Source organism: Adelges cooleyi, unplaced genomic scaffold (genome assembly GCF_023614345.1).
Source record: "Adelges cooleyi isolate 19-005CV unplaced genomic scaffold, UGA_ACOO_1.1 ACOO_flye_CR_arks_rails_tigmint_CR_PRNA_1, whole genome shotgun sequence".
Classification (NCBI taxonomy): domain Eukaryota; kingdom Metazoa; phylum Arthropoda; class Insecta; order Hemiptera; family Adelgidae; genus Adelges; species Adelges cooleyi.
The window spans coordinates 6,029,085-6,056,958 of record NW_026095751.1 but is presented as its reverse complement, the minus strand read 5'-3'; the positions used below and the strand labels follow the sequence as shown (position 1 = coordinate 6,056,958).

At 29.9% G+C, this 27,874-nt stretch overlaps 2 protein-coding genes across 3 annotated transcripts in view; one reads left to right on the top strand and one right to left on the bottom strand.

The window, feature by feature from the left end:
* The window catches only part of LOC126834704 (hemicentin-2-like), a 156,235-nt gene that overhangs the window by 71,944 nt on the left and 56,417 nt on the right, over positions 1–27,874 (top strand). For both annotated transcript variants that reach the window (XM_050566826.1, XM_050566817.1), the window contains one exon: positions 14,717–14,756. The gene's annotated coding sequence lies outside the window, so the exon portion shown is untranslated. The remainder of the gene's footprint in view (positions 1–14,716; positions 14,757–27,874) is intronic.
* Positions 19,121–21,518, bottom strand: LOC126835810 (ankyrin-3-like). Its single transcript, XM_050568638.1, has 2 exons — positions 21,258–21,518; positions 19,121–19,609 (listed from the first exon to the last, which is right to left on the bottom strand). The coding sequence occupies exons 1-2, from the start codon at positions 21,516–21,518 to the stop codon at positions 19,121–19,123; spliced, it is 750 nt and encodes a 249-aa protein (XP_050424595.1).

Below are 27,874 nucleotides of genomic sequence, written 5' to 3'. Positions count from 1 at the left end.
GTTAACGGGGTAAGTATGGCAAATAACTATAAATGGTTTATTTCTAGGTACAGCTAACATATTTTAATCATTTCTAACAAAATCATTATACATTGTATTTTGACGAAATACACATAATCATATTTTTATCAACGCAATACACTATCACTCTAATTTATTTATGCGTTTCATACAATTCTGAATTCAATTTTTTATGACGCCAACTGTCGTGTCATATCAGATATAGGATAATATGTTTTTATTATAAGATAGGCAGCTGTCCTTCATGATTTAAAATCGATGACACCAACGACATTATATTCATCAAATGATGACTACAACTTTTTCAATGGAGATTTTGAACACTTGAATAAATTATTTAATCAAAGTTATGTCTTTTTATCTGTTTATGGGAAAGACATCGGTTAGCCGTTAGAGAAAAGAATGAACTAATTTTTTTTGTTTTACCACAACACATTTCGCTGAATTTGTGATAAAAATATTTTTTCAAAAAATTGTTCGGCTTTAGTTTTGTAAGTTTTCGGAACATAATTAAATAATAAATGAGATTGTTTCGTGGAACACTGCTATATAGTAAAGTGTACGTGTGTGTGTGTGTGTGTGCATGTTAATCGGATGAGTGTAAAAAAGTTTATTTCTAACTATATATATCGAGTTCCTCCGTAATCAGATTACTCAAATTAACGTTAATACAAAAAATGATTAGCTCACATTTAAAAAATTAATAATTATAATAACAAAACTTTTTCTCATTTAAGTTATGAAGTAATCTGAAACATCGTTGGCCAAAAGATAGTTATTAATGCACCATATCTCGATTTTTTTTTGGAAAATTAGTTTATGATGTCAAAATAATTGTAAATTCTTTTTAGTGGTTATTATAACGAAGAAATTATTATAATTGTATTAGCTTAGCTTAATATAACTGAACTAATAGGCAGTTTTTTTTAAATTTATTCGACCTGACTTTCCATTTACTAACAAACAACTTAGAACATTAATATTTGTGTTATGTTACATACACTATAATTTAACCGAGAATTGTCCGTAGAACTAAAGCCAATACGCCATTTAGGTTGATTACTACATGGAGCGTCAATTTTAATATTTTACGTTCTATTTGAAATCTTTACAAAGCAGGCAGCAGGCTTTTTCAGCCAACTACTGTGAATGGCTATTCTATTTTATGTAGTACTCGTATAGTAGAATTGAGTTTATCTGAACGCACCATTGATATTCCAAAAAACAGAACCATTTATAATAATGAAAATCAAATAATTGAAAGAAAATCGATATATAAATATATATATATATATCGGTTAATTAATTTTATTTTTTGGCAAAATGATATTATATGTTATTGGGTAGTGATACAACTTAATATGGTCTAGTACACCTGCTATGGTCAAATGGTTTTATTGTGTTTGTAAATAGTACAATTCACTATATGTTGTAAAACATATAGTTATAGTTTTATTCAGCTACCTACTTTGTTTTATAAAACACTATTAATTCTTAAAAGTTTGAATAAAAAATCATGTGGCCATAGATTGGGGAAAATGCATTTTTTAATTTTTTTATCGAACTTGTCATTTATTACAATACACAACAATTTGAAAATTTAACAAGGCATTAGACATGTTATATATTATATGTTTTTTTTTTTTAATTTCGTTATATAAATGGAATATTTGTACAAATTAATATTATTCCGCGTTAATTCTGTGGTCTTGGTAATATAATTCCAGGAGTGTGGGCAAACTTGCCATCCACGGGATATAGCAGGCTCGTCAAAATAGAAACATTAATCTGGACGGACATGAAGTTTTTGGCGGGCCCGCGGATATAATATATTATAGCGTGCTTACAAAGTTTGTGTATCTAATATTGATGTACACGGAATTGAAAATATTGGAAATTGATTTATAGACCAAAGCCACCGGAACGTGATGGCCTTACACAAACGGACGGATATGGACTTACACAGGCGGATGTGACACATCAGGCGGACGCTAAGGGGGCGTCGTAGTATACTTAGACGTTGTGTTTTCTGCGTGATTTCGGTTAACGGCTACTGAAATAATATATATATATATATATATATATTATCCTAATGCGGTCAACGGTGGTGGTCAAGCCGAACAAGTCATCTTACGCGAATACCACTTACCGCGGTACAATCACCATTCAACCGGGTTACCGTGGTTACGCAACAATAAAAATCAATGGACAAAAGAGTCGCGCCAACAATCGGCCATTAAAAGTGTATGCCGTTTTTCGCGTGGCCGTCCGCCGGATCTATCGCCTAACCTAACCGTGTGGTGTTTGCCATTTCAAGCCCAACAAGACCATCCCCGTAGATAACCCTTATCGCTTGTATAGGTACACCTTCTGCGAGTCTAGTTTTCAATATTTTTACCACCTAGTCCTGATAATGCTTTGCCGCCATAAATTTATTGTGAACGTTTGCGTCCACAATAAACTACAACGGTACAACCGTTTCCATCGCACCTTCACGCCCACGCCGGACCCGGGTTAACTCTGAATTCGTAAAAAAATAATCCCGTAGCGTGTTCAATAATGCATAAAATTAAACCCATGTATAATGTCATAATATGCAAGTATAGAAATTATTATAACGGTCAAATGGAATCGTGTGAAAATGGAAGCCACCGGAATGCCGTTAAAACATTTTTAAATGTCCCATAATGCGATAATATTTTCGACGAATTAATTTGTTTTAGTTTAAAAAAAAACGTCCCAAATACAATGTTTATTATTATTGAATGGACAAAACTTAGTTTTCGAGTTCAAAATATTGTTTTTAAGGGCAACTTTTAGAAGCCAACCCGCAACATATGCGTTAGACGCGAAACAGAATGATGTATTGAGTTGTCGATGACCAGTTTTAGATATTACCTATCAGGTTAATACCTTATCAGCTATTAACATTTAAAAGTCAATGGTAGATTCTACACTTTATTCCTCAACACTACATCTTTAAATAATAACAAGCTATGACGTATTTATCCAAAACTGGTTATTGGCCAAACATTAATTTTTGATTACACAATTGAGCTTTTCATAGGGATACCTAATATACATAGGTACATAAAATTAGACATTAATAGCTAGTTTGTTCATTCGATGTATAAAAAGATTGTATTTGGAACTTTTTTAGCCAAAGCCAATATTACTGTAACATGGTTTATGAATATTCTTGTGTATAATAATAGTATGCATTACATGATTACATGAAGTATACAGGGTATGTTTTTTTTGTATTTTAATGGTGTATTAAAATGTGTTAACGGTTAAAAAAATAACACCAACACGATGTACTGAAGTACACATTATGGAATGTGATATTGTTGTTGTTATTGTTATTATTTGATTGTTATTTTTATAGCGTTTTTCGGGAAGAGGTCATGCGAGAGAGCGCCGCGTGCGTTCAATAGCTATTAAAGGCGGTGATGGGTTTTCAATTGAGTTTTATTATGGGCGCAAAAAAAAAAATGCTCCTCTTGAAAACTACTCCCATCGTTTCTGTTTCACATACGGCGTATTACTTGCTGCTGGTTTTATAAAAAATTATTACAGCTCAACTAGTTTCCACGTAAACAACCGTGGGTTTCCGTGCCTTTAAGCATTGTAATCCCACATACTAAGCCCGGAGCGTTTTTCAGATACGATACACGGGCGGGGGGGGGGGGGTGGAGCATGAGAGCGGACCCACATGGTAATTATTTTAGTATTTGGCTTTTTCAGTCATTTGTTTTACTATATAACGGTCCTCCCTAAGAAGTGTGCGCATAAGTTGCAGAAAAAAAAACATCAATCTCGTTCGCATTAATGTGTCGTTTTCTAGCACCGACCGGGGCGGGATCAATAACAATTTCCCATCAGCTTTGTAGTACAACTATTTCTGCACAGTGAAATAACAAGATTTGTACGTTATAATTACTCTAAAGTTAACGGTAAACGCGAATAGACAGACCGAAAAAAAAACAAACGGAATTATTCCAACCATAACTTCCTTGGTGTATAAATTATATTACATAGCTTATTATTATCATAGTACAAACTAAAACATACTGTACACTATTGTCTATATGATTATATTATTATCAATCAATGAGTATAAAGTATCAAAATGTAATAAACCATAATCGGTCACGTTCGCTCGGTTTACGGCGTACCTGAAATATATTATATTGAAATTCAATTTAAAGACTCGCCAAATTTATTATTTTCGAGTTATTTATTTCGTACATTTTCTACAGCAAACGTACTCAGAAACACACTACTAAACCATTCTATACATTCTCAACTTTGCTATACGTAATATTATATATATATTCTCTCCCTATTTCCTCTCTAGCTCCCTCTTCAATCTATACATGCACGGTTACCTTATTTGTTTTTCGGTAGAATATTTTGACCGAAATAACCTAGGCACACATATATATAGGTACGCGAGCAGCCCATAAATCTCTCTGATCTTTTCCATTTCTACAGTGAAATACAAATACTTATTCAAACGAGGGTTGAACAAACACCGGAGGCAATTACACGTGCACCTATTTGTATCATTTTATTCGGTAGCCAATTACTAAAAAAAAAAAAAAAAGACTTGGATGTTTTTTTACAAACACCATTTTGCTGTCAACCGTATCGTGAATATTTAACGGAGTTGCCATTTGTTTCGATAAGTGAAAATAGTGTATCGATTATATATAAAAAACAAACGTTGGCTTAAAAAGTTTAACACTGCAATATTTAAATTTATTACATAATACATGTAATGTGTACAGTGTAAACATTAAACACTACATTTTGAAAACAATGTGAAGACTCAAGTCACATCTAATTCATTTCAATTATTTCATTTTCGTTACCTAAACATTTGATAATTATGTGCAAATTAAAAAAAAAAAGAAAAGGGAAGTATTATACACGATTTTAGATATAGAAAATGCTAAGTTTTAAAACAAAAATTAGAAGTAAAAAAAGACGAGTTAAGAAAAAGCTAATAAAAAAAAAATTCGCAAGAGATTCTGAAAATGTAATTAAAGTAGAAACTTTTTATGAATATAACTTGAGTTTTAATTTAGCTTGGCTATATTAATGTCTTATGACTGTAACGCATTTTGGTTCAATAGATTTTTTTCAAAAGTCGTTTTTTTTGTAAACCTTTGTAATGTGGCTATGAGATTGTCTAATCTCTGAGATTTGCATAATTGATATTATGTTTCCAATGTATTTGAAGTTGCAGACATGACATAATAGTTTAAATAATTTTAGTCATGAGTTTAAATGGTAAAACTAACGACATTTTTATTAGTGACGAAAATACACTATTTAAAAATGGTGTATATTAATAAGGAAATTTCAATCTCTGGTCTTACAATGAAAATAAATAACGGGGGAATTATTTAACAATACAATGATTGTGGTATATTAAATTTAACTATTTTTATTTTCATTTCTGTTTCCTTTATAATACTAATGTATAATAATAAACCAATATTATAGCTACAAGTAATTTTTTAGATACCAGTATGAATATTAATAATCCCTAATACCATAAAAGTTTTAAGGGTTGAATTAACAAGTTTAATAATTGAAATCAAGTACTTCAGGACTTTTAGATTTAGTTGTTTATTTCATATTTTTCTATATGTAATTATTACCTACCACGTTTGGTTTGATTAAAAATGTTAAACAATAAGAACAAAACATAGAATGTAGTATAAAAATCATTAATTTCTTATCACGTACATGGTATAATATATTAGTTACCTTTTTGAATGTCTGTAATGCGTTGCAATTTTTCATTTTAATTACCACTAAATCATTATAATTTATGTATAAATAGGTCAAGTAATTATTATTATTTTCCTTGGTTTTTTTAATGAAAAATTAATCTCCTGTCGGCATAGTCCTTACCTATAACGAATGATACAGTATAAAATAAGTGATTGGGCTTTTTAAAAGTTGATGTACAATAATTAACATTCTTATTTCAATGTTTAATTTAATTTATATTATTTATTAATTAGGAACAACATGTTGTGTAAACTACTTATTTGTGAACACTTTCAACTAAACATAAAACAAAAAAAGTGCAGTAAAAGTTTAACCCTAATTAATTGTTTGTAATTTTAATCTTTATCATCAAATTACATGTTGTACTACTTACATAGGAGATAAGTTTAAAACAACAACTTTGTAGTCAAAGCTTTAAAAAAAATTGATTTTATATAATGTTGGTGATAGTATTTATGTATCTAAAAATAACTTTGGGTTTGCAAGAATTTTGTCTTGTTGCAAGTATACATTTTCTACTAATAAGATAGTAATAATTGGGCCAATATGCAAAATTATCACCGTCGCGGGTTAAATCTACAAAAACCAAATATGAAGGTTAAACTTATAATCACTTAGTCGCTATACTTTTAATTACAGTAACGTCTCGTTGCCGTTCTAGAGTAAATAGAGTTCGTGGAAAATGGTCGACAAAACGTCAAAACTTTGTTGACCAACTGTTGCATACACATAAACTTCTTAGCTACTTTTCTGAATATATAATCAGCCAACAGTCTTACAGTAGAATTATTAAGCGATAGTATGATAACAATTCGTGAAATGTTTAGAAACTAATAGCCTTCGACTGCTTTTTCAATATTGCTTGTTGACCCTTCTTCGATTTTTATTTTATTAATTCTCCGGAAACGTTAAACCATAATATTGAAACTTCTGAGAAACAACAATATTCTAAGCTATAATTCCGAAGAAATCTTCAACCGAGCGATCGAAATTCTGTTAACAATTTATAATGTACTGTTGCGAAGGGAACAGTGCAGTATAATATACTTGATTGTAATAATAAAAAAATATTATAGATAATAATATTCATAAGCAGTGGCAAATAAAGAAAAATGCAATGTAACAAATGTATATATTTTGGTTTAGAAAAAAAAAATATATATATTCTACTTTAGAAATTAAAATACCTACTTAAAACGTACTTATGAAGTATGTATGATATAACTCATTTTAATTAGCTGAACAATAGCTGTCGCGGTTCTACCAAAGTATTATACTCAGTTTTATTATTATATTTTTAAAACAAACTCACATAATTTTCTACACTATGTTATGACGAGAAAAAAATATTTTAAGCATGTTTTCTTCGAAAAATATGTAATATACAATTATAAATAATGCCCTTTTCATGAAAATTACCATGTGTTCCCCTGAGGCAGGACTCAACGCACACTTCGTGTAACATCATTTCATTTCCCATCGGCTTTAATTTCAAAGAGCTGTGTTTGGATTATATTCTGGTCTCTTAAAATATTTTTTTAATATTAAACTGCCATGCCACGCTTCATCTATGCAAATGAGCATATAGTGTTTTTCTGCATAAGTTAGCAATAATATCGTTATCGTTGATCAGGTTAGTAAAATAATATTATACATTAGTTTAATAATTACCGTGTTAATGTGAAACATATAACTTGTACAACTAATACGGATACTATCTTCAAGTCGTTATATTTTGCTAAGAAATTGCCTTTCATTTTTAACGCGACATTTTATATAGGCAATTTAAGTGCATATATAAATTGTAAATAAATAGTATGTCCTTATACTTTTTCTAACGAACATAATACAAACTATAATATTATACAATGTGGTATAATAATTGAAAACATTTACTATATTTTCTGGATTTGGACCGACAGCCATTTCAATTTTATAATAAAGGACACACAAACAAAAGTTAGCGACTAATCGGATTCTCCAGAAAAATTTCAACGAATTAAAAGATTCTCAATGTCTGGAAAGTCGAAATAGTCAAGAGCTCAAAAGAACTGAGTAGGTCATACTTTTATCGAATCCGAGCTAGACCGACTCGCTAGGTAAATGTAGGATAAGGTTAAAAGTATTTTTCTATTCATGTGTATGCTCGTTGATTCGATGGAACGACTGCTAAGTAATGTTGCAGATTTCGTTGTTAATTTTCCTTTGTAAACTAGGTAAATGTTAAATGTTGTTTACTTTGCACACGTGGGCATTAATAATAAAGTTGACTGTCTCGAGTTTTTGAACCTTGTTGGATTGTAAATCTATTCATTCAACTCTCGTCCTATTTTTTAACTTAATCCCTCGTCAATCTAATTTCGTTTCAATTATTTCAGCACAACATAGCTGATGACACAAGGAATATATTTTTAAGACGTTTTAATTCCAATTTTTTTTTTTAGAAATAAAATAATATTTATTATTACTTAAATGTCCGAAAAATTAATTGTAATACTCTAGTATTGTTGTTACACTGCAATTTGTCGTGAGTACAACGTATATTATTATATTTTGAATGTGCACAGCCGTTAAGCCGCAATTTTGGTGATAAGCAAATAAATGTAAAACGAAATATTCCGTATTCAGTAAGTCGAAGAAGAACGTGAAGTTTAAAAATGCAATAAACTAACGTTCTCTTGGGGACCCAATCCGGCAAAATCCATCGGACCCTTCATTTTTATTGTCATTTTCAATACCCAAACTTGTGACGAACTACTTTTGTGGACAGTTCTTGTTTCGGCTATTTCTCATTGGCGGTTTTACATTTTGAAATCTTCTGTCGGCGTTTCAAGTATCCGGTGAATTACAGCCGTTCGCTGTGTAATTTACGATTGAAAACTTACACCTCCGCCGAAACAATGTTGTTTATTCCTATAACGGTTGCTTGATTTCCTATGGGACGTGTCGAGTTAGTGGCATTTTACCAAACACCAGATTTACGGCCGTTTTGAAAAATAGTTGTAAACGTTGATAATAATATATTGATGTACAATATGTTACTGTAAATAATTAGACTGTAACAATTAAAATAAGAAAACGCACACTCGCAATTAATAGATTACCAACAAATAGGAACATTATTCTATTATGTGTAAAGCGTCAATATTTATTTTTGTCGCTGGCTGTTGCAACTTTTCCTTTGTTTTTTTTTTTTAGTGTAACCACAAAAAATAAATTAGATTCGTTTAACCCGATGGGACAAGTATTTTCGGTTGCATGTCGAACAATCCCTGTGGATTATAATACAAAAAAAAAAACTCCCACACCAGTGCGTGCATCGATGTAATATATTATCATATTTTGTCTTCAATTTAAAAACGTAATTCTTATGTCATTCTGGGAAACAGCGGTTGTTAATAAATAATGACAAATGCAGAAAACTCTATTAACATAGTTTTCGAAATTGTCTGTTTACTTGATTATTATCTAATAAATCATACAATAATTGAACGTTGCTATGTTTATTGATAAATCTTTAGTAATATTAAATAAACACTAAATTTTTAAGTACATCTTTTGTTACGTGTATAAATAATGTCGTTTTCGATCAGTGGATAAGACTTGTGTCAAACTTGTTTTTTCAATAGATTAGCGTTTAGCTTTAGTTTTACATAGGACAGTAATTATTCTGTGAAAAAATAATATAAAATGTTCAATTTGTCTAATTTATGTAGCACACTTATAGTAGCGCACTAAAAATATTGAACCAAAAAGCTTTTATGACTGTCACTATACTTTTTAAACACTTTATAAAATATTGATTTTAATAAATGAAGTTGTTTGAAATTATAGTTAATAGAGTACATTAAATAAAAAGGTTTCAAAATTAAGGCCAAGGTTTTTTCAGTTCAGGAGGGCGTTTTTACAAGTTATCGAGGGATTGTTGAAAGTTTATGCTAATATTATTAACAATACATGTCAAATACATGCTATACGTTTAGAGTGAATCACGATACACTTGAAAATCTGCTTGTATTTTCTTTATTTGATAAGTATTTACCTAATAGTACTTAGTACATTATTGTACCCAAGAGGGACATAGAGATATATTATAGCTGGATGATAATATAGGGTGTTCCAGAAAGCAGCCACATTTTGAAAATTCTATAACTTTTTTCATATTCGTCCAGAATAAAAATAACATATACCATTGTGTTCAGAAAGTGTGTGGAACATAACATCGGGCATATGACCGCCCCTGCTCGTCCTACAGGCCATCAATTTAACGTCCATGAAATTTCATAATATGATTAAAATTCCCTTAAACCACAAAAAAAAACTGTATGCAAAAAAGAAACACTGACTATATGTTTTATGAAATAGTTACAAGTAAATAAATCTCTATTAAAATTAAATGTTTATAACATATTATATAAAATCGATAAAATAAAAACATTATTTTTTTCAATTCATTATTATAACTACAATGTTTAAAAAAATTAATTTAAAATAATCAAACGTATTAACTGGCTAGTATTTTTTCAATTTTTAAAAATCCAATATTTTTCGAAAAAATTATTGTTGTTTTTAGATAATAAAAAATAAAAATAAGAAAATGTAAAATCTTTGAGGTAAATAGTTAATTAACACTGTTTCTACTTTAGTTTTGAGGAAGTTATAAAAGAAACTTTGAGATGTAATACCAAAGTTTATATAGTCAAGTTCGTAAAATAGTTCCAAATAAACATATTTATTTTGTTCTTGTTAGATATAGATACAATTTTTTTAATATCCATAAAGCTTTTGTGGATTGAAATATGACTAACTTAATCATTGGATGTATCTATATTTTTAATTGGTCACTGACGTTTTGAACTCATTGCAGAAGTCCATTGGTTATGACATATGTCAATTGTTGTGTCAATTAGTTAGAGGATTTTGCAGAAAAAATTGACGCATGATTTATTTTATACTTCATCTTATATTATTTTATGAAAACAATTTTCAAAACTAATTTCTATTAGGTAAACAACTGCTCATACATTTTCAATTTGTTTTGAGCTAAATACAATTGATCGTAACAGAAATCCAGTGGAAATATTCTACGTACTCCAATGGTAAATAACTAATTTGATTTTCTACAGATAGCATGTATATTTTGTACGTATATTATTAAAAAGTTTCTTGTGATAGCCCGAAATATTTATGATATATTATGAAGATGGTATAACATCTTTTCCTAGTTCATTTTTTAACAGCGTTGCTATAATATTATTCTCCTTTGCTATGTATTATTCATGGTTTTTGTGGTTGCTCGTTTGACCGGCCGTCTAAATAATATTATTTGTTCAAACGAAGTAAAATGAAACGAGAAGATATGGAATGTTAAAAAAAATAACACGAATAATCCTGGCAAAAACAAAGTAGTAAGAAAACCACTACTATTAAGGTCTGATGATATTATATTTTATAATATGAAAACCTATTACACATAGCATATTATATGTAACCATAAATTAAAATAATAACTCAGAATTAACATGCTTATAGAATGTTATACTAATATTTGAATACTTTCAGTCAACTTACAAAAAAATATTTTAAGATACCTTATAAAGAATTTGTTTTTCTTCACTCAGATAAGCTAGACATCTGATCCATATGGTTTTCTTATGTTTTAATAATTTTATATAAATAAAAAAAAGGTGGAGTTTAGTCTCACATGTTATTCAAATTATTATTTCGATATAGTCTGATTTAGAAAACAAACGGACCAGAAATATTGTTGAAAAGCAAATGTTTCTAAACTAATTTCGCTTATTATTTAATTTAAAAACGGTTTCTCTCCTTATAAATAAATTACTACTATGTGCTTTACGGTCTCATTGAAGTCGCCGTATAAGCATCTCATCCACCCGTTGTTTTAAAAGCAATTAGTATTCATAGAAACTGTTGTTGCTTTTAGGAGGGTGGTTATGTTTCCGCATTCACGGCCTTACCCCTGTATCCAGGTAATTTGGTTTAATAACCACGGTTAAAGCTGGCCGTGGCAGGGCTCGTTATAGTAGGGTGACCAAGTTGTTGCTGCCCACAGTTGGATGGGGTAAATTTGAATGGTACACCATAACGGCTTCCGTCACCTACTTCCGGCAAATCTCGTTGACAATAGTTCTATTCATCTCTACCTATAATCATTTACAAAAATACCTTCACAACCGGCTTTTTGGAATGCGCATAAACATTTATTTTATCCCGTTATAAATAATCCCACAAACTAAGAACAACGTAAGATTTCTTTTATGAACAACATTTTTAAATATTTTTCTTTTTCGTTAAAAGGACGCTATACTGACAATTTTTCAAGTAGGTACACAAAGGAGATTTTAGTTCAAAATTATTTTATTACATATCTTTAAGTAACTCTATTTGTGTATTTACAACATGGCCTTATCTTAATATAAATTACAGGCTATGAATCTGACCGATAACTCGATTCCTTTCCACAGTATGAAATTGGCTGTATTTGCTTGAATTGGGGAAATATGAGAAGGGATGCTGAAATTATATTTTAAATTCAGCGTGCTCTAAAGCTAAATTTAGTAGTGATTTAATAATGTCGAATTTAAATATATCCTCTTAGCTTGACAACCCAACAACAGTTTTTTAATCGTATTAATAATATGTATATTGAAGAATAAAACAACAATAATTAAAGGCAAACTTCCCAAATTAAATATCTATGTAGGCAATAAAGGGTTACTAATTATTAGATAATTTAAAAAATGTTTGTTGTTTTTGTTTAATGGTTCATATTATGAAAAAATCGCTGCCTTCTTTATAGAGCGGTATTCAGCTGAGACAGATTAATTGCATAATATGCTCACCAGTACTACTCAACTATTTGTCACTAAGACAATTTATTTAATTTTTAGAAGTTTGAAAATTGCATGATACATAAATGTAAACAGCTGACTACCGAAAGATGTTTGGATAATAGGACTTTACAACTTCGGGGCGTTTTCTTTTCTTTTTTTTAAGATTAATAACATTCGGGCTTGGATTTAAATAAAAGAAAGCTCTCTGACTAACATTTCTTACTTGAATTTATGTAGATATTTCGTTTAATGTTTATTGCCCCGCGGGCATTTAAGGCAGTTTAAACAGTATATTTATGTATTACGCCTACGATGAAATAGCAATGCAATGCAAAAAAAGTGTAATCAAAACTTTCTTCTCTTGTTGATAGTTATTAATACGTATACTTAATCCTTGGGAATTGTACTAAAAAAAAAATTAAATCCTAGTAAGCAAACTTTAGTGATATAATTACTAAATAAATAAATAAATTATATCTAGTAAATTATATTGTATAAATTTAATACATTCAATATAATAATTTTAAGCAAGTATTCAAAAATACCGTTATTTTTTTTAATATTATAATATATGTTGTAAAAAGCCCTAAAAGTAAACTTTCGATAAGAATTTAAATACATTTTAGTTTGTTCATGGACAAAAAAAATTCCTTTTATAGCCCTGAATAATATTTGTTTTCAAAATTATAATCACAATGTTTGCATTTGCGGACTCGCACTTAAGAAATATTTGAATAGCGAAAATCAATAAGCTGAACGGAAATGAGTGGGCGATGCTAAACATAGTTGGGCTTAAGAGACAAATTACTCTAACGTCAAATATTTTGTTAAATTTCTATTAATTTGATAAATATTTGTAATCTTGTAAAATAAAATTATGTTATAAAAACATATATTGTGAGTTTAACACTAATCACGAGATATAATTTACAGGTGCCTTTTAATTATTAAATTGTTATGAGCGTAATGAAAAGACTCAGTCTGTTAGTAGCGCTGATAATGATACAAAAAGTTTAATTTTTTTTTCGTGGTGAAGGGTATTTTATTATTTTGTTACTTAACTATACATACAAGTATATTTTCTTAAGGGTTTTCTAGTGCGATAAGCGGTTTGTATTCACCAAAAATGAATATACGTTTTAACACTCAACGGGAGAAGGTGTATTCGTGCAAATCACTACCCAAATGTCTTTTTGTTAAAAAAAAAACAGTCAGCAAATACCAACCCAACACCTATTATTTGATTTACTGTACGATACAGTAGCTGGTTGGACTTTATGATAAATCATATTATGTTCTATTCTAATACTATTGTTTTAAAATAACGAGTTTTTCGTTTACAAATATACTTTACTTTGAGTGTACTGGTGATAATTAATCAGATTCAAAACCAGAAGGATTGGGATAAGACGAGACGTGACGTGACTCGCACGCTTGACTCACGAGATCACTGGTATATTATCCTTCTGGACAAATATCTGTCTTGAAAATAAAAATAAAAACACCCACCATTTTTGAGTCGTTCACTTGTTTGGTTGACGTTACGTTGACAAACTATCAAGTCGAAAAGTTCACCTGAGCCAGTCTTGAGTGCTTTTTAATTGCACCCTTACAATATTAAGAGTTTTAACGACAATGGATGTAATACATGAAGATCCTAGATAACGCACGGCCTGTAAATTTAGTTTAAAATAGCTATAACCTCTTTGTTGTAATAATGTTACTAAAATCTTATAGTTTTAAAACTTAACTGCCAACAGTTGTGTTAATGGACGAGTCATAGATTGAACTGTTAAATAACCCATTAATTAATAATCAAAGCTGCGTTGCACAGTATCTTAATAGCAAAATAATTAAATTTTTCGTCAACCAAATACATTCCAATTATTTAATGGAAAGAATAAAATTTAAAAAAAAAGTCGACGTAGGTTAAATACTTAGTAATTAAGAAAATGGTATATTGTCAATAGAATATTAACAAAATGTTATAACTGATATAAATATTTTATTTTATTAATTATTTGTTACAGATCAAAAATTCAAGCCGTGTTTCATGCAATCTATTGAAAGGTAAATTATAAAAATGTTTGTAGGTACTTTTTCTTTATAGAATTATATTATGATATATCAAAACCAGAACTTTTGGTTTAAAGTTTTACAATTTATTAACATCACTTAGCCAAAAATTAAATCCATATAGTTATCTTATTTATTTATTTTGCGTGTGAAAACTGATTAATATCGCGTTAGATTATGACTGAGAGTGAAAATATAATATTGTATCCTAATTTAATCATACAACATTAATGACATTTTAATGAAGAGTTATTATTTGTAGTTTTTTTTTAAATAGTCTATTTTAAACATTACTCACTCTTTTACATTATTATTATAACTCATCTATATAATAATAATAATAATAATAATACAGTCATGCAGTCATACAGTCTTAAAATTTTAAAGAAACTTTAATTAAAACATATTATATACGACACAGGGCGTAGATTTTTAAATATTTTAATGAAATAATTTTTTATAAAAGTTATTAAAAACAGAAATAATGTGAATTTTAAACGATGAATAAAAATTAAACTTTTAGCAATATTCGTAGACGTGATACCTGTGAGCAAGTTGAGAGGACAGAATATTGTTCGGAATACGGTGTAATATTTTATAGTGGTCATAATATAATTCATGTACATATATATATATTTTCGCTACACTAATTATACATAATATACTATACAGCCACTACTATACGATTCTCTTTCACCGAATTTTCGCCTATAGTGTGCGCTTATTTATGACGTTGTCGTTGCGGCCGTTTGGAAACGGCGATGAAACGAATAATATTTATTATTTCTCGTACAAAGCATTATGTGTACGGTTATAATGTCAGCGGGAGCACGGCACACGAGCTTTGAATGCAATCAGTCTTGTAATGTATTATACATACACAACGTATACACAAAGAATAGTCAAAAGGGATTGCGCTAAGTGGGTGGGCGGTGATCGGGGGGTTGCGTGTAGTCCTGGGACGTTGGCGATATTATGATACTTTTAACGCGTGTGACAGACTGAATACGTGATAAGAATACTGAAGCGACGACGACAAAAGGATGGAGAAGAGGCATAATATTATAAGGATTGTGCACCGGTGTATAGTGTTTGCGTGTGCTGGGAAATCGACATCTGCTTGTGTCGATAGCGCGAAGACTACTCGCAGTCTTTTATGCGCGTTCCGTTGATCCGCTTTACTCGTCGACACCGACTCTGGTGTGTAGACATTTTTTTTCTCCTCAAAATAATATAATATGTAATCAAAGTTACCCGAACTCGATTGAAGTAATCCGGGTGTCTTACGGCGTCCAGGGTCATATGTGTACGGTACAGTTCACCTAGCTCGACAACTCAACTAACGTCACCAGAAAGTGTTTGCTTCATTTTATCGGCACTAAGACAAAACGGCACGTCGAACAAATGTCGCCTTCAGTACGTCACACATTTTGACAAAATTTGTTAATAAAAATGTTTGAACAAAAAAACCATAGTCATATCAACAAATTTTGTCAACATTTTGACATTGGCTTTCCTTGCACCAAGCCACAGATATATATATATATATATTCTAATTAAACACTACTTCACGTTAATCAAAAATAATTTATATTTTCCGTTAGTAGAATTTGTAATGGTTTAAATTTAAAGGGGAGAATGGTAGGGGATTATGGAAGCTGATGGAGCTATCCTACACTACCCTAACCTCTTTAAAATTATTACATTACGCTACTATGTATTGTGATATGTGTGAAATGTTGTTGTGTACGTACCTCGATTGTAGTAAAGCAACAATGTTGAAGCAGCAGCTTGTAGATTAAGTTAATTTATTACTTAGATTTAATAAATAAATACACTTGCGTCTAATTTAAATCAGTCATCTATTTTAGGTACTGATATGTTTTCCTTACACGCGTATTTATATATAATATAAAAACTCAGCGTATGATAATTTACTCAGATCAAGCTGTTGTTTTGTTTGTATTTTTATACTTTTCAACTATGGCCATCCCCTCTCATGCTACTTGATAACTAGTCGAGGGAAGACTCAACGTTCGTTTAGAAATTCAGTCTATCTGGTAATCCTATTAAAGAGCAACCAACCTTATGAGTCGATATTTAACCCCACTCAAAGACAACTACTCAGATAGCATTACGTACGTACGTTATCCAAGAAATATAGTGAACCAGGATAATTATAATCGGACTATCTTAAAATAATTAAATTATAATAAAACAAATAAATGATTAAATAGAATAATAATAGATAAACACTTCGTTTCTATTAATGAGGATTTTACACTAATACACTGAGATGAGCTATAAACAATTACATGAGAATTACTTAGGTAATGGTCGTCGAACCGAACGCACTCTCCGTGACCAAGAGGTCATAAAGGATGGCATTCGACCGACGGCTGAATTAAACGAATGACAATTGAGAACTGCTGATGGCAACTGACAACTGAGAACTGACTGCTATTGTCGTTTTACAATAGGTAATAAGGGCAAAAAGTGGAGGTTTTTTCCCAGTGTTTGTGGAAGGAGCTATTTACGTCATTTTGCGATTCTATGATTAGCATAGTACATGGTATTATTCGGATGCAGGTGCGTACAACGAGTCATATTACATGTGCATATATACGATTGAATTTGTACAATATTATTTTATATAGTTGACATAAATATACTACAAATTCATTTGCATAAATAATATTCTAAACTGTCAAGACAGATAATTATTCGAATCGGGACCTCGTTCTTCAAAGCGTGTGTAACTGCGTTCGTCAGTTTTAATCGTTAAGTTTAATTAATAACTCGGAGCATATATGCCAAAGTTTAGTTTTCTGATGTATTTGTATTTAAAGGAGATTTAAACGTTACGGTTGCTCAAATGATTATGTACTCGTATGTATACTAATATGGTTACACATAAATACATCTATTCTACCGCCGCTATTTGGCTTTGATGTAAAACATGATGTTACATTGTTACAAGTCTGTAGAATTTTTTTTTTAATAAAAAGTAAAAAAACAGCCCTTCTAGGCCACATGAACAATTTCGCATCCATACATTAGTACTTTCAATTATTTGTGTTACAATATAATTTTCCATACTTGCCATTACAATTGAAGGACGTGCTGCAAATAAAAATTATCTCCACATATTTTCTACGTTTTCTGATATGATCTCAAAAGTTACACAGTTTATAAAATAGTCAAATAAAGTTTTTTTTCTTTTGCAAATGGATGTATATTATACATTTTTAGTTTTTTACTTCATGTTATCACATTAAAACGTGTTCCGACTATTGTAAATATAAACCATTGGTTGAATGTCTTTGGGTGGTTTAAAATGTCACGTTACTTAGTGCGATGACGTTGTTATGAAGTTTTAGCGCATTTTCAGATCGAAACATTAAAAAGTTTTAGAGACGGGAGAAGACTAAGTGGACTTTTTCAACATTTCGACTTCATTTTTTGAATGAAAGATGTGCTGATTAAATAGGTCGTTGTAGCAAACTAATAATTAATCTTTTATTTTTTTCATGGATTAATACGGTTACACTTAAACAGTTTTCCAAAAACACATATCTCTTGAATTACGGTTGTGTCTTGTGACGAACTTTTAGTATGAAAATAGATAAATTAGATTGCGTTGTAAAATTGGAAACAATTTTGAATTGCCAACAAGGATTTGTATGTTAATGTACCTATGAGAAGAGAAGTTGTTTACATTTTACATTTTAATAAACAAAAAATGGTTAACTACCTCTTGAATAATAATTTAATAGTTTTCCAACCAAGAGAATCTCAACCCTCTACAACTGTCATGTAAGAGCATACAAGACTTAATCTGAATAGTTGAAATAAAGTTGTTATTCGTTTTAATCACAAAATGAACTGCGCAGTGCTATTTAGAAATTCAAACTATAATATAATAATATGTCAAACGTTAATCTACTGGCTGGATCATCGTTGACATGATTGGCCTGGGCAGTTCTTTCAATTTATAATTTCTTCTTTTTGTAGACTTATATTTTCAACACACAACCCTGATGTTCTAATAATTCTAATTAAAAATTTACCACCCTGTACTATGTTGAACTACGCGTGTAACTCAATAAATAAAACTGCTACAATAGACTGTTAGGTTCGACGCGAATCCGATTTTCCAATAAATATATTTTTATTGCTATTTCGAAAACTGGTTAAGCCCGCCGTTTAATAAATCATACGTCTACGCATTCAGCAAAATACATATATTAAATAATATTATAATACTGTGTTGGTGACTATTGTAAAATGAAATATGGACAACATCTATATCTGTTATGCAAACGACAGTGGGTAGAATGAAAAATGTGTGTTGGCCATCACAACTTGCTGATTGGCTTTACCGCGCCGAATATCATCGACTGTCTTTGTATCAGTCGGTCGGCGTCCACGTGTCTGTCTATCGTGTTGGCCACGTAATAGTTGTCGAAGACGACGGCCAACTCGCTGGGCGTTACGCCGAACAAAGCGGGCGCGTCCTTCCGGCCGCTGTTGGCCAACACTACGGACAACAGTTGCAAATTGCCGGTGACGGCCACCGCGTGCAACGGCGTCCGGGCGCCGGCTTCGTCGTCGGGGAAGTCGGCCAACCATTGGTGGTCAGACAACAGATCGCCGACGTATTCGGTGGCTTTACTGTCGCCACTGACCGTGGACAACGCCAACCGGTGGACAACCGTGCGTCCGCAAACGTCCAAATCCGACAACGTACCGCCGGCGTACAACAGGCTGTCCACGATCTTCGGATGGGCACGTCTGACGATCGCCGCGTACGTGGCTGCTTCACCGAACACATCACGTTGACCAACCTTACAAAAAAAAAACCCATTAATATCAACAGCTATAACCAGAGGTGGGCATCGATACTTTTGTTTTGACACATGCGTATCCATGATTGAAATATACAAGGTTATTGCAAATACACTCCTTCCTCATTAAATATTCGATGATAAAAACAAATATATCAGCATAAAGGGAGGGGTGCAAAAATCAATTATACATGTACACAGTAAAATTGATATCCCCTTACGTTGCCATTTTATTTCCGAAGATAACAATTCGAGACGATGTGCAATAACCCATAAATTTCAACCATGCATGTATCAAGAATTAGTATTGGCCAAGAACTAATACATTATTCAAGAATATGTATAGAATGTATTATACCTGACATTTATAAACTTCATAAATCTTAGGTAACATACAAAATAAAATTGTATTTTCATTATATATGTATCGAATTGTTATTTTAATGCATAACAAAGTGATACATTTTGTCATTATAAATGTAGTAAAAAAATATACCAAGTTGTATTATGATGTAAATTTGTAATAATGTTAATAATTTTCTATTAAAAGAAAAGCTATTTTTAGAAATTGACAATAGGTGCCTGATATTGATAATAATGTGTTTTTTAGTTGGCTATTATGTGGCAATAAATAGAAGCTCTCTAATGGCATTTTAAACCTTTATTTTATTGTTTTCTATCTACGTCTTCTCCTTTGTACATTTTTTGCTTATTATTTTTTTTTGAAATTACTATTTAATAATTCAATTATTTTGTTATTATGTATGTAACAAAAAAATGGTTTTAAAATGTATTATAATATGAGCCTCTTTCAGACAAAAGTTTTGAATATTTAACGTTAAAACGTCTGATGTCATATCTCTTAGTAATATGATGAGTATACATTATCGTCGCACAGTTCATTCAACTTAAAAAGTTTAATAGATATTTATTCAAAAATTATTTAGTAAGTGTATAATATAAATGTAAATAGTATTCAACTTACAAACATTAAAAAAAATATTATATTTGAACAAACATTTAGTTTTAGTTTTCTTACAATCTAACAGGCGTTTATGGAAAAAACAAACCAAGTTACAAACAATAATAACTATAACCTTAAAAATTATTGCAGACTAATAGATGAACGAAGTTTTTTTAAACGGTTCTTAAATATGTATAAAAAGCACCAACTACCAAAAAAAAAACAAAATCTATTTTATATATTTTTTTAAATCTATAGATATTGATAATCAATATACTTTCATTTTGAAATTTACAATAAGACCGCTAAACACTTAAAGAAAATTCATAATTAAATGAAATACTATTAGGACTACTAATAAATGTTTTATGACAACAACGATATCACGCTTACCGACACTCCATGTTCTAATAAAATACTACATATTTCATGATCTTCTTTACTAATGGCTTGGTGAAGAACTGTTCTGTCCATTGTGTTTTTAATTTCCATGTCTGCATTGTATTGTAAAAGTAATTTTACAATCTGAATTGTACATGAAAAATCAAATCATACATAATAATAATTTTAAACACGTTTTTTTTACTCAACTACTTTTAGCAACTAGTCGTGAAATTGTATTCATAGTATTTTATAAATTAAGTTGTTTTACAATATTAAAAAAAAATAAACAGATTTTCATACCTCTTTATTTCCGCGTTTAGTGGCTGTCATCAAAGTGCTTTCTCCAAAATATGATAAACTATTCACATTTGCCCCGTGCTCTAGCAAAAGTTTCACCATTTCTAGACTTCCATTTTCAACTGCCAAGTGCAACGGCGTCATTCTGTCACGGAGTTGTGTATTCAAATTGACACCATTTTCTAATAATTGTTTTACATTTTTAATGCGATCAAGGGAAATATTAGTGTGCATCGCATCGGTCCATTCGTCATTGATACTCATATCGATTGTTATTTGTTCCCACCGAAAGCTACATTTTTTTCAATGTTTTTTTTTTTTTTATAAATTGCTACTTTTATTTATGCTAGTATTTTATGTGTCTCTATGGATATAGTCAATACATTTTATGTAACTGTCTAATTTTATGATATAATTGTTTTAAAAAATTGATTAATTTTAACAGGTATGTTTGATTTTAATTAAACGATAACCCTCGCTATTTCACATTAATATGTAGATTCTATAGACAAATAAATTAACCTTAATTGTAGTTACACATTTGTGTTTGCTAATCCCACTGTCAGCGATGGTAAAAATAATCGTTGACCTTTATCAAAATATTACTGAAAGTTACTTCTTTATAACTGAATTTCATCAAAAATTGGACATTTTTTTAAATTTGTTTTTAAATGGGACATGTCCGCTATGTGCAATAAGCCATATAACACCAAATGTTTTGTGAATATAATATGGGCCAATATTTCTATATATTTTTTTTTAAAAATTCACACTATTTTTAAATGTTATTGTACGATAATTTTTTTTTTTAATTTCATTAATAATTCGCAGCTACATAAAACGTAATCATTAAGTGTAGCAGCAATAATGTAAGAATACGATTGAAACGGGAGAAAAAATTAAATCGTCTAAAAGGAACGATGAATTATTTATGGAGTGGGTCTTTAGACGATCTCGGACGAACCCGCATGTTTAATTTATCAAAGTTCCCATGAAACCCTTGTTATTCCTTCCTTTCTTCCGGTATTCGCAATCAGAGATAAGTTAAATATGGACTTTCGTTGAGCTACTAAAAGACAAGGAGTTTATAAAATATAGAGACAGAAGACTGTGGGGCTAATGGAGGAAGTAGAAAATGAAGCGCTCTAATGCTTTTCTTAAGATTTATTATAGCTCACCGGACAGCGTACGTGTTCTTTTTAAAAATTAAAGAGTTCATCTACTAATACACCGCAGATAACATAATTTTAAACGATTTTTATTTTAGATAATAAATAAACACTTTAAAATATCAAGACGTTGTAAATGTTTTATTGACAATTTAACGATACCCTCTCAAGTGTTGTCTATAATAAGTATGCGACAGTGTAGTTCCGAAAAAAGTGTTATAACATAGGTATTTTAATTAATGAGAAAAATTTTAAGCTTAAAATTTAGATCCATAATACTATGTTTACTATAGAAATGACATTTTAGAATCAATAAATGCTTATAATTATAACATAAATCATATCGAGCAGTGTGAATCATATTATCAAAATAAGAATTTACAAATCGTTATCAAAATATATTGTACTGAGGCCAAGTTTAATATGGAAAGTCGGGTAAACAATTTTCATGTATTACAATTTACAGTATAAAACTTGTAGCGTTGTACAGCCATTGAGCTATTTTTCCGATTCTAAAGAGTATACTGTCGAAAATTCAAGCGAAGAAAACTTTCCAAGAAGTAAATAATGTCTAAAAAGTACAAACAACAGCACTCGTTACAGTGTAAAATGAATAGGACCAAAGGGAACAGTATTTTAGAGTAAAAAGTAGTAGAGATATACCAAGAAATTATGCAGTTCTCATTCTAGATAGCATAATATACTATAATAAAAATGTTCCTATACAGAGATTATATTTATTATATTATGAAAACATGGAACGTTTATACTTATAAACTTACACAATACAAACATTGAGACACCTGACTATTGAATAATCTTTTATACATATTTCTACGTTAGAAGTCATGATATTTTTTGTAAATAATATATAAGTGAATTATTACCTATTCTTCTCTTTCTCAGAAAATAATAAGCATAACCAGAATAGCTAATTGGCTATCATAAACAAACCCCTTGGTACAGTTTTGGAGATAAAATAATTTGATTTCGCTATTTAGTTTTATCCAAGCTAGCTTATCTAGCTTACTTTATTTCGCTATATAAGCAAACAAATTTGGGATGTAAAATTGATTTTTCGAGTTCATATTATATTATCGAGTAACTCAAAGTAAAAAAAATCATTATAGACCTTCTTGGAATCCAAACGGTACACAAAATACTTTTAAAGAGAAACTATTTCAGTAAAACAAAAAATGTATACGTTTATATATATATTTATATATACCTTTATATATTATACCAACTTCAGTATATGAGGGATTGAATCGATAGTCAGGCGGCGGTGTAGCGATAAACAACAAAATAATTACCTAAATTTCCACAAAAATTCCACTTACCAAAAAATACCAGGGTAGTAAAACATAATGAAAAATCGATAAATGTAAGCAACAATGTGTATCATGCGATTTTATTTGTACATATTTTAATAGTACAACTACTGAAATTAGCAATTTACGGTCAACATTGAAATTGAAAAAACTGTATTTTTTTTTTTAAGTTTGCCCGGCTGAAAACGTATACCGTAGTATGATTTTATTGTTATATACATATATATATATATTTATGTAGGCTATTTTTATTTTACTCGATAAAACTACCTACTTACGAAAAATATATTTTGTGGCGTTTTTTCCCTACTGTTAACATTGTATTACTCTACAGAGAACGTATATTTTTATTTGTACATCTTTTATTTTTTTTTTATGTCTAAATTATATGAAAGAAAGAACAAATTGTACGATATTTGCATAATTGAACTCGGTTTTGATGACCGACGCTAAACTAAGCAGCCTGGTTACGAGTAGGAACAATATAAATTCGAGTTTAGCGGTACGAATAATAATTTTGAAACTCTTTTGGTGAATACAAATGAATGTGATAACTGGAAAACGAAAATAGAAGATACAACAAAAAATATGGAAAGTACTACCCTTAATTTTTTCCTTGTTGTTGATTGTGGATTAACCAAAAGAGAGGAAAAATATAACGCAATATTATAGTATCTAGTACTCAAGCACTCGTTTAAAATTTAATTTTAATATTAATCATTTTGTTTTACTCTTCTAAATAAAACATATTAGCTGAATAGTAATAATTATCAGTCGTTGAATTTACCAAATTATCTGTACATTTAATGCTAAAGTTTCCAGAAATCTCTACTCGAATTTTAGTAAATCATATGTGTACATAAGATGTTTATTTATGAACGTTAGACTAAGGTACTGGAATATAATATTTCATTAGTTTCCCGAACTTCACCGCTATATTATGTTGGTTCGCGAGAAGATTTGGTATTTATTTAACTGTTTAGAATTATTTGTCACTTGAAAATAGGTATACAAAACGGAGGCTGTAATTTGTATACGAAAGGGTATGTTATTGTAAAATATGGATTTTTTATAGAATTATTATTAATGCAATAATTTGAACTTGGCCGGCGAATTCGCTTTACTTGCGGTACGTAAAAGTTATAATAATTGAGCATTTTACAGATAAAAAAATAAACTATTAGACTTTCAAAAACAGCTGGTGGTCTTATGTGTTATTGCTGTTAAGGTTACAAAACTTGGGTTGGCTGGCAACTGACAAGTGTTTAATAGAACATTAGGGTCATTAGACATTACGTGAGAGCGATCCACACATAGTGCACTAAACGTGTGCTCGAAGAGTGATTATGTTGATGACGCTACCGCGCTTATTGTAAGTTCCTAACAATTCAGACATGTTCGTTTTTAATAATATTAATGTTAAAATATCAAATAACACCTAGCAACAGCAAATACATTCATAATAATATTATCTCACATTCGGAATATATTACATAATGTATATGACGTGTTTTAGCTATACAATAATACTATTATATAAAAAATTCAAAATTTACACAAAACAATGCTCGAGTTAAGGTGTGGAGAGTCTTTCAATTTATTACATAGCCTAAAAATAAATAATGAGTTTAAACTATGTACCACAGCTTGTTAATATAAATTGACTAATGTAATGTACTTATATTGTTGTTATTCAATTTCTTCTTTATTTATATTGAATATAATTTTATTTTATTAATTAGTCATGGTGTAACAATTCAGTATAATTTTATGTTTAATTAGGTAACTTCCTCTTCATTGATTATCGACAAAAATGGTCATAGAAAAAAATATTACAACTAAAAGGGTCAAAAATATTTAACAAAATAAACAATTACATTTTTCTAAACTAGTGTCAAACATTTTTTTAAAGGTGTTTTGCCGCGAAATTTAATGTAGAATAGATGTTTTGAAAATATATGTCCAATATCTAAATCATAATATTTAAAACAATATTTTGTTAATAACATTTTGTAACACATTAAACAAATTTTTGAAAAGTTTTAAGTAATTTGCTGTTTGATTTATGTACCAATACAATATTTCTGATGTCCTTGGCCATTTGATTTCTTAGATTATACTTGCTCGGTCAATATTTTTCATGGCCATTCCGTGTGTGGACATTTTTATATAGATCTAATTTGGAATAATCAATAGTCTATTCCGAATAGATAATATATACGTAGGTAGAAAATCCGAATTTCTGAAGAAGAGAGAAAATAAGGATTGAAGATAGTCGTGTATCAATTATAATGTTGTATGGTATTTCAATATTCCCGGGTATATTTACAATTTTAAATTTGCATAAAAAAAAATTATATATAACGGCGTTCGGGTAATTTACAGGTTATTGGAATTTCCAATCTGTAGATGTATGTTAAGAGGCTTATAGAGTATTATATATAGTGTGCGTATAATATGATATATATATGCATGCACGTGATCTCCATTCGATTTCCCGGAGTCTTTGTCCGGACACTCTTATCTACGGCAGCGGGGACTTGCACTGGTTTAATGGTGAAAGCCTTCGATTTTACGATCGCTCTACACTGGTCGCGTTGTGTAAGAAAAAATATGGTAAAGCTAAGCAAAAATAAATTACATTTAAAAAAAAAATAAACCAAAGATAATGAATCGCAGTTAACGGGCAAAATGTACGATTAGTCCCTGGTTATAATAGTACCTAATACACATCCGTTATGAATTCACCTATGTATCGTATTGATATACAAGCTTGCATTATTTGTCATTGAATTTTGAAGACTGTGGTCATAAAAATGTACCATACTATAATATCTAATTTATTTTCCAAAGATAATGCCTTCTGGCTTTGGGTTCAATGAAAAATAGTAAAAGTGTAGAGTTTGTAAGAAACAAATAGCTTCACCCAATAATAATAAAACGATGTACATTTTTAAGGTTCGTACCTATTATCCCTTTACCTTTTTTCTATAAAATAGTTTAAAAAAAACGCCACGTACGATATAGTCATAAACTGGGTTCAATGTTAAACTATAACTACGTACATTCGGTATTTGTTAAGTTCTACACGTGAAATCTATATTGTATCCCGAGAAGAACAAATTGAGATAACTATTTTGGTTGCATTAATTAATTTTTTTATGAAATTTTAGAAGATGAAAAAGACTTAATACAACGTATTATTTTACACTGAAATTGTATTTTAATTGAACATATCATAGTTGATGAGAATATTATGTTATTTATTTTGTTCAAATTATAAATTTGGAAGGAAATTCTATATTCTCCTAAAGTGTATTATACACTTTACGATTTTTAATTATTGTTTTGCAAAAAAAAACCAAAGGAGCTTTATAATAATTTCAACTAGGTACGATGATTATTTTTATTTATATTTAATTTTTGGTAAAGTGTTTGTAATAAATATAAATTATTCATGAGGATACCAGATTATCTGCGGAACCAGAATCATAGAGTATACTAATTTACACATGTGTTGTTGCGCCCCGACAATTAATTACTACTAGAATATGGTCCCTCAAGATATTACAGCGCGCATCAGTAACCAATATCAAAAATCACTGGACAGTAAAATGCATTACGAATATCACATGGGTTTAAGTACGTGACACATACCTACACATAAGCTCTAAATATTATATTGAGGATATGATCTACATATTGCAAAATACCTTCACGGTGACGCTTTATTTATTTATTTTTATTGATTAAAAAATGTTGAGTGCAGAAATTGAGATTGTTTTAATACTAAGAAAAAATAACTATATAATTAATAACAGCCGATGACTGAAAATTAAATATATATATTTAAAAGAAAACTGTTTACGAAGTTAATAACGCATCTCAGCATATATTATACTTTTTTATACGCTTTTGGTAAAACAATCTCAGAACGGTAATAGGGTAAAGAAAATATTAAAAAGTCCTAAGTCGTTGAGGCAGATGGTGGACCCAGATGTTGCCCGTCTTAAATTGTCCTAGCAACGTCTACTCCTGGTTCCAAAGAGGATAAAATATATAATGTATGTTAAAAGTTTAGGCATTTACGACTTCAGAAAGGAGTTATTTCCACTATTGC

Bases quoted from the DNA above. Each gene is read 5' to 3' on its own strand.
- LOC126835810 (XM_050568638.1), bottom strand. From the start codon at position 21,518: ATGAGTATCAATGACGAATGGACCGATGCGATGCACACTAATATTTCC. The intron at 19,610-21,257 runs GTATGAAAATCT...TTTTTTTGTAAG, and splicing joins CTAAACGCGGAAATAAAGAG to GTTGGTCAACGTGATGTGTT.